Here is a 15,347-nt window from a genome sequence, read left to right on the forward strand (position 1 = left end):
CCATTTGCACATGATGGGTCAACTAGGGCTGATTTGTTCCTTTGCAACTACTGGATCATAATAGGAGCCTAAGCAGTATTTTAAACCAACCACATAGTTATCTGACTGGAAGGGTCATTGGTTTGCCCCTTATACACAGGCCAATTACTTACCAACTTGGTCTCTACCCCACTGCCCCACGTACAGGCAGCTTTAGTCTTTAAAAATCTATCATTACAAAACAGAACCAGAGTTTAAACACCCACAATCCATGCTGGGAGCCATCAAACACAGAGCAGTGATACCCAGTTGTGTCTGAAAAGACTGAATTGTATGAAAAGACTGGCAAATTTGCAGGCTTTATCTACGTGGCACTAGGTGCTGGTTACTAGGTACCTACTTACATGACAACAATGCAAATCCCCATCCATTGTATCAGATAAGGGAACAGAAGTCTTGTTTGTCTCTCTGCTCTTGCCAAGAAGATAAAGGTGGACCCCCAAAAGGTGAAGTTATGGGGCTTCCCGGCTCCATGCCTTCCAGGAGACCCAGGTGCCCTACAAGGTCAGCAAAACATCTCTTCATCAATACAAATATCAGCATTTTCCTATCACCGCTTGGGTGTTAGAGTCTTTGGTGGGCCCCACGAGGCCCAGACTGACACTGCGCAAAGAATAAGATAGACGATGAGAGTTTTTATTAAGTCGAAGGCCATTGTGCCTTTTTAATGGGCAACTCAATACAAATGTGAAATGTAGCTGCAGGACAGAAATATAAAATTTCATGCAAATTATTAAAACCCATACAATGGGGATAAGTCTTTGCCTTCTCCTTGACTCCAGCCAATGACATTCCAAAGTCCTTCAACAAAACTTCTGGGTCCTCCCATTGCTTTTCTTTTTCCTCCATCTCTGTATCCGCTTGTCAAACCATGGGCTTCCTGTGGGCTGCCTCCAGCCCTGCGTGTCTATAGGCTCCTGTCATCAGGGGAGAGGGCTTCTGTACAATAAATGTCTTTAAATAAGGACTTCCATTGTATTTTCTGCTTCTGGGAAGTCGTTTTTGTGAGCAGTGTTGCCAACTCGCCCTCTGTGATCTGGAGTCTGCCCAAGAACAGGGGAATTATCTAGGAGAAACCAAGAATACAAGAACATTGTTAGAATATTTCCCATCCCTGTACTAGACAAGTGCTGAGCAACACAATAACCCTCATCCAACCAAAATGGCCTTTATCTAGGGCAACGGTTGTGGAAAAGCCTTGTGGTTAAGGCTCCATGGAGAAGCCATTGGTTCCAAAAATATCTAGGACAGCAGGCAAGAGTATTCACCCTAATAAACCTTCAAGCTGAGCATGATATATCAACTTAGGTGGCCTCCATGCTGAGCACCCCCAACTGCCACTGCACCATATCACCCCAGGGGTACCAGCCCCACAGCATGAGAATCACTGATGTAGGTCAATGGGCTGAATAGTGAGCTTTCAGGGGTATCTAGGAGAACAAACAAGTTAATTCCAAATCTCACCCTCAGTGGCCTTCAGGCTGAGCACTCCCACCTCTTCCGATCCATATCACCCATGCGTTGGTGGGGGAGTGAATACGGATTGCCACATCTTATTTGGCACTGGTCAGGGTTTACCATTGGCAATACTGCCAACGACTTCCCTAGCCAACTGCAACACTGTTCCCTGCCCAGTTTGTCTTATTATAGTAGTGCCAACATTTTGTGCCACCAATGGGCTCTTCACATAAATTTACCCAACTGCCAATGCCAGCTACCCACAGGCATTATGCACATACCTGGCCAACCGCATGTTCCGATTGGCTGGGACAAAGTTATACGGAGGGGTCAGCCTTGTGCCTACTCTCTTTATGTCTCCATGTTTGCCATTCTCACGCTTACCTAGTTTCTCACATGCTTTGTTGGCAGTGTGCCGTAGCAAGGGGCTGCTCGAGGGAGTCATGTTTATCCGCCCCCTGCCTGGGAACGAAGCACTGTTTGGCCAAAACAGCTCAGGACTCTTCTCCGTCTGGGTGCTGTTGTCTTTGCTTCCTGTTTTGGCATGAGATGCCGTCACAAGTGGTATTGGGGGCGGCAGAAACAAAGATGGAGGGAGAAGCAGTAAGGAAGGAGATGGGATTTCATGGTGATCCTTGCCTTGATTCAGACCTACAAATGAGAATCTAGGTGAGGGTTCTACTAAGACAATAAATTGGTTAGCTTCACTGCAACCCCCCTCCCATGTTGTAATGTGTTTTCTGGTTCTATCATTGCTGGTTTCTGAGGATACCATTATTTCCATCATGCTGAAAGCTTAACCTGGAATCTGTCTATCTAGACCCCTTATGAGCTATGGAGGCATAGAGATCTGCACTCATTTGGGGGAATTCTGGGTTGGTAGTCATGATTTAAACACCATCACCTTAAAGAACCAATAGACCCCAAAGTATTTCTGCTGAACCAATCAACTGAATGTACTGGTAAAGTGATATGGTATCCTCCCCATGCAGGCAGTAAGCCAACCTAGGAGACAGTTCCTGCCAATGCTATGCCTGCAGTTTCCAAACTACCAGCTTTTGTTGGTTGGCCACGCACCCAGTGACCTAACAACTCACCCTTTTTTACTGATCCAGAAGAAACCACAGAGGCAAAAAGCATATTGGTGCAGTGGAGCTTGGCCTATAGTAACTATCACTGCCCTGTGACTGATATAGCTGGACGTGGGGTAGCCCAAGTGACCTAAAAGTCTGCAGAAGCTAATGGTTATCTATATCCTAGTAGTGAATAACAACCAACCTAGCGTCTGCTATGAGGGCATTAGGAGTAATATTTAAGAGCCAATGGTCATGGCTAACATCCCCAGGCCATACAATAAGCTGTAGCATTTACCTATACTTCCCTTGCGGGCTTTCTCTTCCTTCTTCTCCTCGGCCGCCTGGTTGCTGTTCACCGATGTCTGCCTGGAATGGACTCCTGTGCTTGTGTTGGACAGAGTCACGGCAGCGATAGAAGGTACGGAGCGGGCCGGGCGTAAACTGGAGCTGTCATTCTTCCCGGGATCCTTCCGCGAGCGCTGATGGAGGACTTTAATCATAGCATCTTGCTCGATTATTTTTGCATGCAGATTTTTGATCCTGTTGGAAGAAATTCAGCCCCATTAATGATATGATTAGGAAATGGTTTCGCTGCTTTTAGTTTTCATGGAAACAAAGAGTTTTAAAGCATTTGGAGAACGGCATTTAAATGACATTACATGCAAATTCTAAGGAGAAATCAATATTCTGATATTCTGAATCTTCTCAGAAACCAAAACTGCAGAATGAATGTACATCGCAAAAGTGCTCAGAGGAGAAAGTTCACATTTATTTATTTTTTTATTTGCGTTTGGATCCTGTTTAAGAAAGTACAGATAAAACGGTTTACAAAGGGCTAGAATGCTACACCAATAGGTATAAATGCTGGCCAGTGTCAGTGCATATCCATAGCTGTGAGTCTCCCACAATGCCTTTTATTGAACTCTGTGCTGTTAATTTCTTATAATGATCACAGTGTGCCAATAGGTTTATGTAGTTACACAACCAATCAGCAATAAGCTTTATTCCATCTAGGGCTGTTAGAATAAAGAATGGAAATACAGGTATGGGATCCCTTATCCGGAAACCTGTTATCCAGAAAGCTCTGAATTACAGAAAGCCTGTCTCCCATAGACCCCAGTTTAATCAAATAATTCAGAATTTTAAAACTGATTTCCTTTTTCTCTGTAATAATAAAACAGTACCTGTACTTGATCCCAACTAAGATATAATTACCCCTTATTGGGGGCAGAACAGCCCTATTGGGTTTATTTAATGGTTAAATGATTCCCTTTTCTCTGTAATAATAAAACAGTACCTGTACTTGATCCCAACTAAGATATAATGGATCCTTATTGGAGGCAAAACAATCTTATTGGCTTTATTAGTAGACTTATTAGTAGTTTATTAGTAGGACTAAGGTATGGAGATCCAAATTACAGAAAAACTCAACTAGAAACCCCCAGAGCATTCTGTATAACGTGTCCAATACCTGTAGTTAATAAAGTGAATTGTCCCTACCTGCCGCCTGTATTCCTGGATCGGGTCATAGACCTTCCAGCCGTTTTCAGGAAACACTTCTTTGTACTCAAAGGCAAAGAGCGGCTGTGGGGAAAGTACAATACAACAATAAGTGAGATATTATATATATATATATGTTCGACAGAAAGGGAAAGCCATAAATGGAGATCTGCCTTTGCCTAATCCATTTTGAGGGGACAGTTGTGTAAAGAATTTAAGCTGCTATTCATTAGCTAGAGGTTCATAGAGGTTATGGCGCATGTGTGCAACTATTCTGCGAATGCGCACCTACTCAGTTTTAATACAGTATATGTAAGTTAAGAGCAGCTGCCTGGGCCTGACACATTTTCCTCACAGGCTACTTGTTTTGGTGGCCCAGAGGTTCCTCCAACGAGAAGCCACTTGGCATGGCCACTGCTCAATACCTCTTGGCACGTGGGTGCTGTGCTGACAGATGGAGGGATGGAGCTGCCCCCCCCCCCCCATATCGGGTCTGTGCCGGAACACTGAAAGGACCTGATACAAAATCATAGGAGCAGGGGGCTGAAAAAACATGGCCCTGCCCCTGTAGAGCAATGGATATGCAGAGTGGCTTCTCATTGGGCAGTTTGCCCCCATGCTGAATTTAACCCTGGGTCAGGACAGACAGATGGTATCGCAGCCCCAGGTATTTGCTGCCAAAAATATCTATCATGCACTGGCAGTGGGAAAATATTAAGCCTAAATTGATGTTTAGGTTTAAATGGTAATTTTATTATCTGCAGGCCTTCAGGGCACCTATTGGTACCTGGTCAGTTCCCAAGACAGGGAGGTTGTTTAAGTGATATGACTAAACTGGTAAACACTGTGGGCTCACTACTGCCCCCCACAGGGATAAGCCAATGGGTCTGTTGAAGGCAAGATGCAACGAGTCAGAAGTGAGTGATACAGCCTGTCTAGCTCTGGCACACCCCAGGGCTCTCCATTCCACTCGTATTGTGGCACTGATGCCCCCCAAATACTGGCACCTATTTAACCTGCATGTCATTTTGTCCCACTAACCATTGATGCCCCTCTACCTGCCCTACCACCTATGTGGCTGCTTGATAAGATAAGAAGTGTGCCAACCAGCCTACTTTACTAGCCCCATGCCAGATCCAGCACAGACAGGCCATAAAAGGCCCAAATGAGACTCACCAAGCCGTAATTTAATGGAAAGGCAAACTTCGCGAGATTCTCAAATACAGATTTACGCGTGCGCAGATCTTGCTTGTAGGCAAATCGGATGTTCCGCATATCCTGGCAAACGAGGGCAAAACCACAGAAAGTGACTATAAAGAAAGACCACCAAACGCAACAGCAAATAAACAGCTCTATCCTAGCGATATGTATGTTATTCTGCTAACACAGAGGGGGGTCCTCACCAATATGGACAGAACGAATGGGTTAGTAAGGCGAATTAAAGAGAAACTATACCCCTGTATAAAACAGCTGCTTCATCTAAATGGACCATATGCATAAAAATATACTTTTTAGTAGTATGTGCCATTGGGTAATCCTAAATAGAAATCTGCCATTTTAAGTACTAAGGGCCGCCCCCTGGGATCATAGGAGTCACAGTGCACACAAACAAACCAAGGCACACATACATGCTAGGCCCCATCAGCCAATGAATGGGCAGAATTCTGCCTTTTATTCCCACACTACTTCCTGTTACAGTTAGAGCTGCATCACTTCCTGTCAGCTGATCTCTGAGGGAGCACACAGCCCATCGCTAAATGGCGGCTCAAACAAAATGATGTAAAAGGGCAATATTTACTGATATACAGTGGTGTGAAAAACTATTTGCCCCCTTCCTGATTTCTTATTCTTTTGCATGTTTGTCACACTTAAATGTTCTGCTCATCAAAAACCGTTAACTATTAGTCAAAGATAACATAATTGAACACAAAATGCAGTTTTTAAATGAAGGTTTACGTTATTAAGGGAGAAAAAAAACTCCAAATCTACATGGCCCTGTGTGAAAAAGTGATTGTTAAAAAATAACTTAACTGTGGTTTATCACACCCCCAGTTCAATTTCTGTAGTCACCCCCAGGCCTGATTACTGCCACACCTGTTTCAATCAAGAAATCACTTAAATAGGAGCTACCTGACACAGAGAAGTAGCCCAAAAGCACCTCAAAAGCTAGACATCATGCCAAGATCCAAAGAAATTCAAGAACAAATGAGAACAAAAGTAATTGAGATCTATCAGTCTGGTAAAGGTTATAAAGCCATTTCTAAAGCTTTGGGACTCCAGCGAACCACAGTGAGAGCCATTATCCACAAATGGCAAAAACATGGAACAGTGGTGAACCTTCCCAGGAGTGGCCGGCCGACCAAAATTACCCCAAGAGCGCAGAGACAACTCATCCGAGAGGCCACAAAAGACCCCAGGACAACATCTAAAGAACTGCAGGCCTCACTTGCCTCAATTAAGGTCAGTGTTCACGACTCCACCATAAGAAAGAGACTGGGCAAAAACGGCCTGCATGGCAGATTTCCAAGGCGCAAACCACTTTTAAGTAAAAAGAACATTAAGGCTCGTCTCAATTTTGCTAAAAAACACCTCAATGATTGCCAAGACTTTTGGGAAAATACCTTGTGGACCGACGAGACAAAAGTTGAACTTTTTGGAAGGTGCGTGTCCCGTTACATCTGGCGTAAAAGTAACACAGCATTTCAGAAAAAGAACATCATACCAACAGTAAAATATGGTGGTGGTAGTGTGATGGTCTGGGGTGGTTTTGCTGCTTCAGGACCTGGAAGGCTTGCTGTGATAGATGGAACCATGAATTCTACTGTCTACCAAAAAATCCTGAAGGAGAATGTCCGGCCATCTGTTCGTCAACTCAAGCTGAAGCGATCTTGGGTGCTGCAGCAGGACAATGACCCAAAACACACCAGCAAATCCACCTCTGAATGGCTGAAGAAAAACAAAATGAAGACTTTGGAGTGGCCTAGTCAAAGTCCTGACCTGAATCCTATTGAGATGTTGTGGCATGACCTTAAAAAGGCGGTTCATGCTAGAAAACCCTCAAATAAAGCTGAATTACAACAATTCTGCAAAGATGAGTGGGCCAAAATTCCTCCAGAGCGCTGTAAAAGACTCGTTGCAAGTTATCGCAAACGCTTGATTGCAGTTATTGCTGCTAAGGGTGGCCCAACCAGTTATTAGGTTCAGGGGGCAATTACTTTTTCACACAGGGCCATGTAGGTTTGGATTTTTTTTCTCCCTTAATAATAAAAACCCTCATTTAAAAACTGCATTTTGTGTTTACTTGTGTTATCTTTAACTAATAGTTAAATGTGTTTGATGAGCAGAAACATTTAAGTGTGACAAACATGCAAAAGAATAAGAAATCAGGAAGGGGGCAAATAGTTTTTCACACCACTGTATATATATATTCCAGTTTAATAATTCTTTAATAGGTCACCTAATATGAGATAAACTATCTGTTGCTTGAGTATCTATTTTGGGGGTATAATTTTCCTTTAAGGCTAGCGCATATGTAACACTGTTTGAAGTGGGTGGGGCTGAATTATTAGGGTAAGAAACAATATTCTCCCTTTGCACACATCATTATAGCTACTTTTTTGCCATAAGCAGTTACTATTTATTGGGCTGTTTGGACCTCTGGCCACTGAATCCCAGTCCAGGCCTGGACACAACAGAATACAATAAGTGCTTTTATTCACAATAGACTGGGCTTTGGCTCATAAGTGGCAAGCCTGACTCAGAGCGCAGAGCAGAAATGAGCCCTACAATCTTTGCCTGCTTGTGTTTCTATATTTCTTTTATACAATAGTTATCTTTATGGATGAAGACACACGGAGCTACAAGTAGCAGCTACTTGTCACTGCAACTAAACTAGACAATGCTGATCTTTTACTGATAATTGTCTTTACGTGTACAGTATTTTAGCAGAGGCAATTCTCAGCGTTGTCTATGGCAGTGAAATTTTGGCATTTAGTAGATGTGACAAGTAGCTGCTACTAAGTAGCTCCGTGTGTCTTCACCCTATGAGTTGGAGGCGGTGTGTGACTCCTGAGTAATTTCCCCTGTGACAAGGGAGATTTGTCACGGGCGACTAATCTCGCCATGTGCCAGAGCACGTTGCGCAGGCGATTTCAGCAAATCGACGAAAATGCCTTGCGAGGCAACTTGTGCCATCCCACCGGCGACTTACATTTTCACCGGTGGGATTCGGGGAGATTAGTCGCCCGTGACAAGGGAGATTTGTCGCGGGCGACTAATCTCCCCGTGTGCCAGAGCCCTAAATCCCCCATTCCTGTTAGTGGGGGGGACCGCACTGTATCTGGTTTATACAGAGACCCAGATTTGCCTGGAACCCAGCAGGACTGCACAGTGATAAGAACTAATTCCTGATTTTAAAGCTTGGAATTAAAAAAAAAATACAGGGACAGTTTCCCATGATGGTAGCTCCTCTATGTTCTCTTACCCTTTCCAGACTTCTGAAATAGAGTCGGTAATTGGTGACGGTGAAGCTCCCCCGATATGCGCCGCTGAATGGACAGATGTACGTAACGTCTTTGGCTGAAAGGTACAAAATGCAAGTGTAAGCGAATATTCTCATTGCAAGGAATCTTTATTTACAGGATCCCATGGTAGCTCCCCCCGAGGCCCTGGTACCGACGCAGCCCCCCCCCCCCCCCCCCCCCCCCATTCATTTCTCATGGCCCAGACCCACTTCCATTCCTTCTAATCCTCTTCCCAGATGGTGAGCTCTAACTTCTAGCCCAATATGGAGAACAGACAGCACCATGGGGGGAGAATGAACCTGCAGGGATGAGATGGTTTAGGAGCACTGGGCTGGCACCCCAATTTATAGATCACTTGTGCCACTATTACATAAACTGGGTGCTCACCTCCCCGTGCCTGCCCTAGCCCCAGCTTTCCAGCTGTCACACCAACATGCATATATTTATATTTATTTATATTTATGTCATTATAACAATATATATAACACAACAGGTTCCAGACCTCCGACCTGGTTAGGGAGAGACCACACCAGAACCACAGGTTCCACAAGTGGAAAGGAAATCTGCACACAGGGTATTGCTTTTTTAAAGGACAAGGAAACCCAGAGTCACTGGGGAAGGGGGGGTGCCAGCATGTGAGGAGGAGGCCCTCCCCTGATGGGTCTGAATAAGCAGGGCCGGATTTATAACCCGGGCGCCCCGAAGCCGCACCCTGTCCGTCGCCCTTGACCGCCCCCCCCCACACGCACCCCCCCATGCCACTCGCGATCGCGCATGCGGGGGTCTTTTCAATTGCATACGGAGCAGTGGGGGAGAGGTCCCCATTGCTCCATATACGAGAAAAACTTTAATATTTTGGTGCGGCGGGGCGGCATGCCGCCCCCCAAATTGTGCCGCCCTAGGCCCGGGTCTTTGTGGCCTTTCCACAAATCCGGGCCAGTGAATAAGCCCCTGGGAATAGGACTAGATTAGCCTGATTTGGGCTAGCACCCGGCTGGCCTCACCCACCAAACAAGCAGTCCTTCCCCGTGTATGGGCAGCTTTTAGCCGAACCAACTTGGCCAATGTTCTGCCGACAGTTGCACTTCAATAAATGAGCTGCCCTTTATACCCCAGCGCCTCATTAACTGCTACAGGGAAACTAATGGAATATAATTATATTTACGTTCCCAACACAAGAGGATTCTGGGTGTGACTGGCATCTCACTATTTGTCATTACACAACAATACACTTGTATGTATATTATCATTATACACCTATATATACATTATATATCATTTTACACATACACTTGTACATACACATTATAACAATACACTTGTATGTATATTATCATTATACGCCTATATATACATTATATATCATTATACACATACACTTGTACACACACATTATAACAATACACTTGTATTCTGCCCCCCTGGGGAGCCAGCTGCACAGATGTCTGTACCCCCAGACCCCTAACTGTAATGAAGAAGTCACAGCTAAGTACCGATTGGCTGGGTTCAACCCCCCCATTAGTTTATAACAGGATATGTACTATACTGACTCATGCCTATAGCAAATCTTACCCAGACTGGTGTTTAGCTGCTTGCCCCTGCCCCAATAACAGCTTTGGGCACCCCAACCCCCTCTCTGGGGTACAGTAGAGCAGATCAATAACAGTTAGAGGCCCCTGACTGCCCCAATTACAAGTCAAATAATGTCTGGAGGATGTTGAGAGTTGTAGTACAACAACTGGAGGGCTGCAGGCTGGGCATCCCACATCCCTACATTGCCAGGGGCCCTCCATGTTTGCAGAAAAGGCAGGATCTGTTGCGGAACTACAACTCCCAGTATCTTCTCTAAGTTTGTGTTTGTAGTTCCTTGTGTAACAGAGCCCCAGCTGTACCCTGATCCGCAATATGAGAGAGAAGCCAACTGTGCCCAACTCTGCCCCAGGCAGGAAGGTACCATTACTGTTATTATTATTGTTATTGGTGCGGAAACAATCAGTGAGACCCCGGTGCCTGAGATTTAGCGGAACTACAACTCCCACAATCCCACCGCAAGGATTTCCCATTCGGGAGATACTGGGGGTTGTAGTGCAGCAACAGGTTGGCGATTCCTGACCCAGAGCTCTAACCCGCTCAGCTTCTACTCGTCTTACAGCGCAACCCACTCCCCGGCCCCGCACTCCCGAGTCCTTACTCACCCGGCTGATAGATCGGGGGGCGCTTCTTCCCGCACCCCAAGATATTTTCTGCACTTCGGGATCGCGATACCAGCAGCGCATGCGCACGGCCAGCACTAGCGGCAACAGCGACACCTACAGGCGGAGCATAGGCGCAACCTGCCCGGGGCGGGGCTTAACCATGGGCCGGAGCAGTCCCTCCCACATTATAGGGCAGGTGTCACAGTTTTGTCCCGTCTGTGGCACAGGGGCGCTTGTGCTATGGCGTAATGGGAGAACTAGTCCGCAGGCGGCAATAATATAAATACAAGCCACTCATTCCAAGAAGGGGGACAGGAGAGGGGTAGGAATGGGGTTACTGAGCGGTCTCAGGTGGCTAAATAAGCCGAGGCTCAGATGCTACCAGTGTGGGACTGAGATGCCAGAGGCCAACAGGAAACCTTTTATTATTATTCCCACTTGCCCATTGTAATTCCTCCTTTGCTCATTTAGTCTCTTTAGTATCTCTTTCTTCTCATACAGGAATAGGGAATGCCCAAGAAATAGGCCCCCGGGAGTTTTCCTGTGTCCCCCATGGGCCAACTCTGGTAAATAGAAGCAGGAGGGCCCACTGACACCCGGGCCCACTTGGCGTTTCCCTGGTATCCTGGTGGGCCAGTCCCAGGGCCGCCATCGGGGGGACATCCCGGGCCGGGCGATTTTACCATTAAAGGGTTAATCAATTCCGGGCTCCTGTCATTGGTCAGCAATAATCCTGTTGGGCGCGCCCAGTGCATACATTTCACGTCAGTACACAAGGGGTGCAACCGTATAAAAGTGAGAATGCAGCGGGGGAGCCTGGGGACACAGCCGTACGAAGCAGGAGGAAGCTGTAGGACACGGGGAGTTGGAGGATGCTGAGAAGGACACTGGGTGAGTTGGAGGATGCTGGGGGGAAAGTTGGAGAACATGGGGGGGGAGTTGGAGAGTTGGAGGACGCTGGGAGGAGAGTTGGAGGAAGCTGGGAGGAGAGTTGGAGGATGCTGGGGGAGGGGAGGAGCTGGAGGATTCTGGGGGAGGGAGGGAGCTGGAGGATTCTGGGGGAGAAATATATATATATATATATATAGATGCTGAATTGTTATGTGCACCCTGATATTCTGCAGCTGCTCTCCTGCCTTCATCTGCGCCAAGAGGAACACTATAAAGGGAAACTCCACCTAATGTTTCTTTGTATAATAAATAAAATGTCATTTTTTGTTTCCAGTTGGACATTTAAATTATTTATGCTCTGCCTTCTGTAACCCCATATTTATAGTGCTACCTGGCTGTCTGGGCCATTCTGCAGCCACATTTGTTATTATTCCCATTATCTCCTATTCCTTTTTTGGTCTTTCATTCTAACTGACCAGCCACCCAGCCGGTATTTCATTCGCCTAGCCAGTAAAATACCATGTAAAGCAAGTGCCGGTATTACTGTAAAGTATTACAAATGTATTCTGCCCCTTTGCATCATCAGCCAACCCCTTCCCATAATCACCCAGTACCTCTTTATGTCACTGGACCACCCCTTTATGTGATTGGCCGCCCTGCTGGTATTCAAGTGGCAGCCCACATGCATTGTTACTGGGGTAAATGGGGCAGAAAACCAGAGATCAGAATCAGTAGCCCATGTGCTGATAATCAGGGTCGGACGGGGCCGGCTGGGCACCCAAAATTGAAAATGAAAATTCGCAAGAACGTTGGCAATTAACCAAAACGCAAGCAGGACATGTCTTGGTGTCTTAACTATGTGCATTTTTTTTGCCAGGGCTAATTACACCAGGGTTAAAATATGCCAATTTATTATGTGCATCAAACTCCAAGTATAACAATACAGTGACCAGTTTAACATCTCATTATCTACATTATATCCCACTGTACGTAATTGTGCAAGTGAAAAATACAAACTTAAATAGTGCAAAAATGTGAAAAAAACACTTCAGTGACATCACAATTTGCACAAACTGTCACAGTGCAGCTCATGTACAATTAACCAATCAATTTATACAAAGTGTTACCATATAAAATATGGTCAGTGTAATCTTTGTTTCTCACCAGTAGGTGTCAGCATAATAGTCTAATAGTCCATATTATACTCATATATCCATGTATCCTATGCTCCTCACTACATCACTATATATATATCATTAAACCCTTTAAAACCTATTTTGGGCCTCTGCACATTTTAGATATTTAACCACAGTAAGTACAGTACTTCCTTACGAGTTAAAAATAGCAGTTAAACAAAGCTTGTTTTGCATAAAATGTATTTACAAAATGTTGATTAATACCTATTATCTCAGAGAGTTTCACAAGGCTTGAAACATATTTTAACCATATTCTGCCCAAGTACTTAGCCCGTATTTTGCCAAATACTATATTGTCTAATAGAAGGTTAATTGGTTTTAGGCTCTCATACAATATACTAAGTGCAAATAACAAGTAGAGTAGGGTGGAAGTATCCCCAGTGATCCGCTATCGCCACTGTAGCCTCCCTCTGCACCGCTTCTCACCGCGCGGTCGTTCCTTTGGCGTCTGACGTCACGCACCTCTTAGAACTACGGATACCCACTACGGACAAGCATTCCGCTCACTCACTTTACATGCCCCTCTCATAACAGAGAATCCAAAGCTGTAATGTGGTTCCCGTGATATGAGAGGGAAATCTGAAGTAAGAGAGTGAAATGCATTTAAAGTGCAGGGAATAAGAATATAAGACACTAAGTCCATTCAACTTCTTTCACGTTATGGGGGTTTTCAACTCCATGTAACACACTCGACTCTCAGTTTGAGGTTTTTGGGGTCATTTAGAGATAAGTCACAGCTCTTCACTCCTAGATTATAGGCTTCTAATGTATTTGTTATTGTGCTTCCCAAATAGAATCAGTATCAGGGGTGGATGGAGAGACAGCAGAAATATCTGATTGATCTGCAACTGGAATTACTATCATGTGCCCCTGTGTATATTCTTTTCTAATAGTTGTCTTTTCCCCATATTTTAATATCCAGGCCGACATCTGGTCTCTGGGAATTGCGGCCATCTATATGGCTGAAGGGCATCTCCGTAAGTAAACCCTAGTGTGTGTGTGTATCATACTGCAGAACTGTTAGTAGAAAGGTATGATTGACATGTTGTAACATAGATTACTATTAAGTAATAGGGGGCAGAGTTACTAAAAATTGATTTTGCATTATTCATAATACACAATTTTTCAAGGCAAAACAATCCAATAATTCTTCAAACATAAAAAAGTCACCAGCTGGCAAGCTTCTGTATATGTCAATAGGGTGATATTATTAGAATGTTTAACAAGGACTATCAGCCAGATAGATTACACAGGGGTTTATACAGGGCACTTGGCTTTGCTCATTCTATTAACATATTTTAAATGCATGAACTCTGAAAAATTACATATTACATAACATGACAATTACAATTTTGACCCAATTTCTTTTTTCCAGGAGTGAAAACTTCCATTTCTTTATTAATGAATGTCTGCAGACGAATCCAGCGAGAAGACCATCTGCAAGGCAGCTACTGACAGACCCATTCATTGCAGAGCTCAGGGATGAAAGGGGTGTAAAGAGGAGCCTCACGCAATATATGCAGAGGGGTAGGGGAACCCCTCATTCTCATTATAGTTCCCTTGATGTATAGACTATAACCACCTACCGCTCTTCTTCATATAATCATTCTATAAGTGAAGCCGCCAGTAATAAAGACTTGTATTAGGGCAGAGGTCACTGAACTAGGCCAAATCTAGGGGAGACACGGGTGAAGGTGGTTTAAGAAACAGCTTTATTCACAATTGTCCTATCTACTCACATACAGACCCATACTGACCTATCTATCCACTCACATACAGACCCACACTGACCTATCCACTCACATACAGACCCACAATGACCTATCTATCCACTCACATACAGACCCACACTGGCCTATCTATCCACTCACATACAGACCCATACTGACCTATCTATCTACTCACATACAGACCCATACTGACCTATCTATCCACTCATATACAGACCCATACTGACCTATCTATCTACTCACATACAGACCCATACTGACCTATCTATCCACTCACATACAGACCCACACTGACCTATCTATCTACTCACATACAGACCCATACTGACCTATCTATCCACTCACATACAGACCCACACTGACCTATCTATCCACTCACATACAGACCCATACTGACCTATCCACTCACATACAGACCCATACTGACCTATCTATCCACTCACATACAGACCCACACTGACCTATCTATCCACTCACATACAGACCCACACTGACCTATCTATACACTCACATACAGACCCACACTGGCCTATCTATCTACTCACATACAGACCCATACTGACCTATCTATCTACTCATATACAGACCCACACTGACCTATCTATCCACTCACATACAGACCCACACTGACCTATCTATCCACTCACATACAGACCCATACTGACCTATCTATACACTCACATACAGACCCATACTGACCTATCTATCCACTCACATACAGACCCATACTGACCTATCC

General features: G+C 44.8%; 1 protein-coding gene and 1 long non-coding RNA gene across 3 annotated transcripts; one reads left to right on the top strand and one right to left on the bottom strand.

The window, feature by feature from the left end:
* Positions 1-654: 654 nt before the first annotated feature.
* On the bottom strand, positions 655-10,934 carry LOC101733056 (angiomotin-like protein 1). 2 transcript variants are annotated; one of them, XM_031897328.1, is made up of 6 exons: positions 10,792-10,934; positions 8,557-8,651; positions 4,074-4,157; positions 2,869-3,113; positions 1,882-2,148; positions 655-1,105 (listed from the first exon to the last, which is right to left on the bottom strand). In XM_031897328.1, exons 1-6 carry the CDS (start codon positions 10,870-10,872, stop codon positions 996-998), a joined length of 882 nt encoding a protein of 293 aa, XP_031753188.1. In that variant the 5' UTR covers positions 10,873-10,934; the 3' UTR covers positions 655-995. The 2 variants fall into 2 exon arrangements, with proteins under 2 accessions (XP_031753188.1, XP_031753189.1); XM_031897329.1 differs by lacking the exon at positions 4,074-4,157.
* A 43-nt stretch (positions 10,935-10,977) lies between these two features.
* On the top strand, positions 10,978-14,621 carry LOC101733021. The gene is made up of 3 exons (XR_004221409.1): positions 10,978-11,682; positions 13,801-13,855; positions 14,254-14,621. It is a non-coding gene; the product is annotated as an uncharacterized LOC101733021 (long non-coding RNA).
* The last annotated feature ends 726 nt before the right edge of the window (positions 14,622-15,347 follow it).

Source organism: Xenopus tropicalis, chromosome 2, assembly GCF_000004195.4.
Source record: "Xenopus tropicalis strain Nigerian chromosome 2, UCB_Xtro_10.0, whole genome shotgun sequence".
Classification (NCBI taxonomy): domain Eukaryota; kingdom Metazoa; phylum Chordata; class Amphibia; order Anura; family Pipidae; genus Xenopus; species Xenopus tropicalis.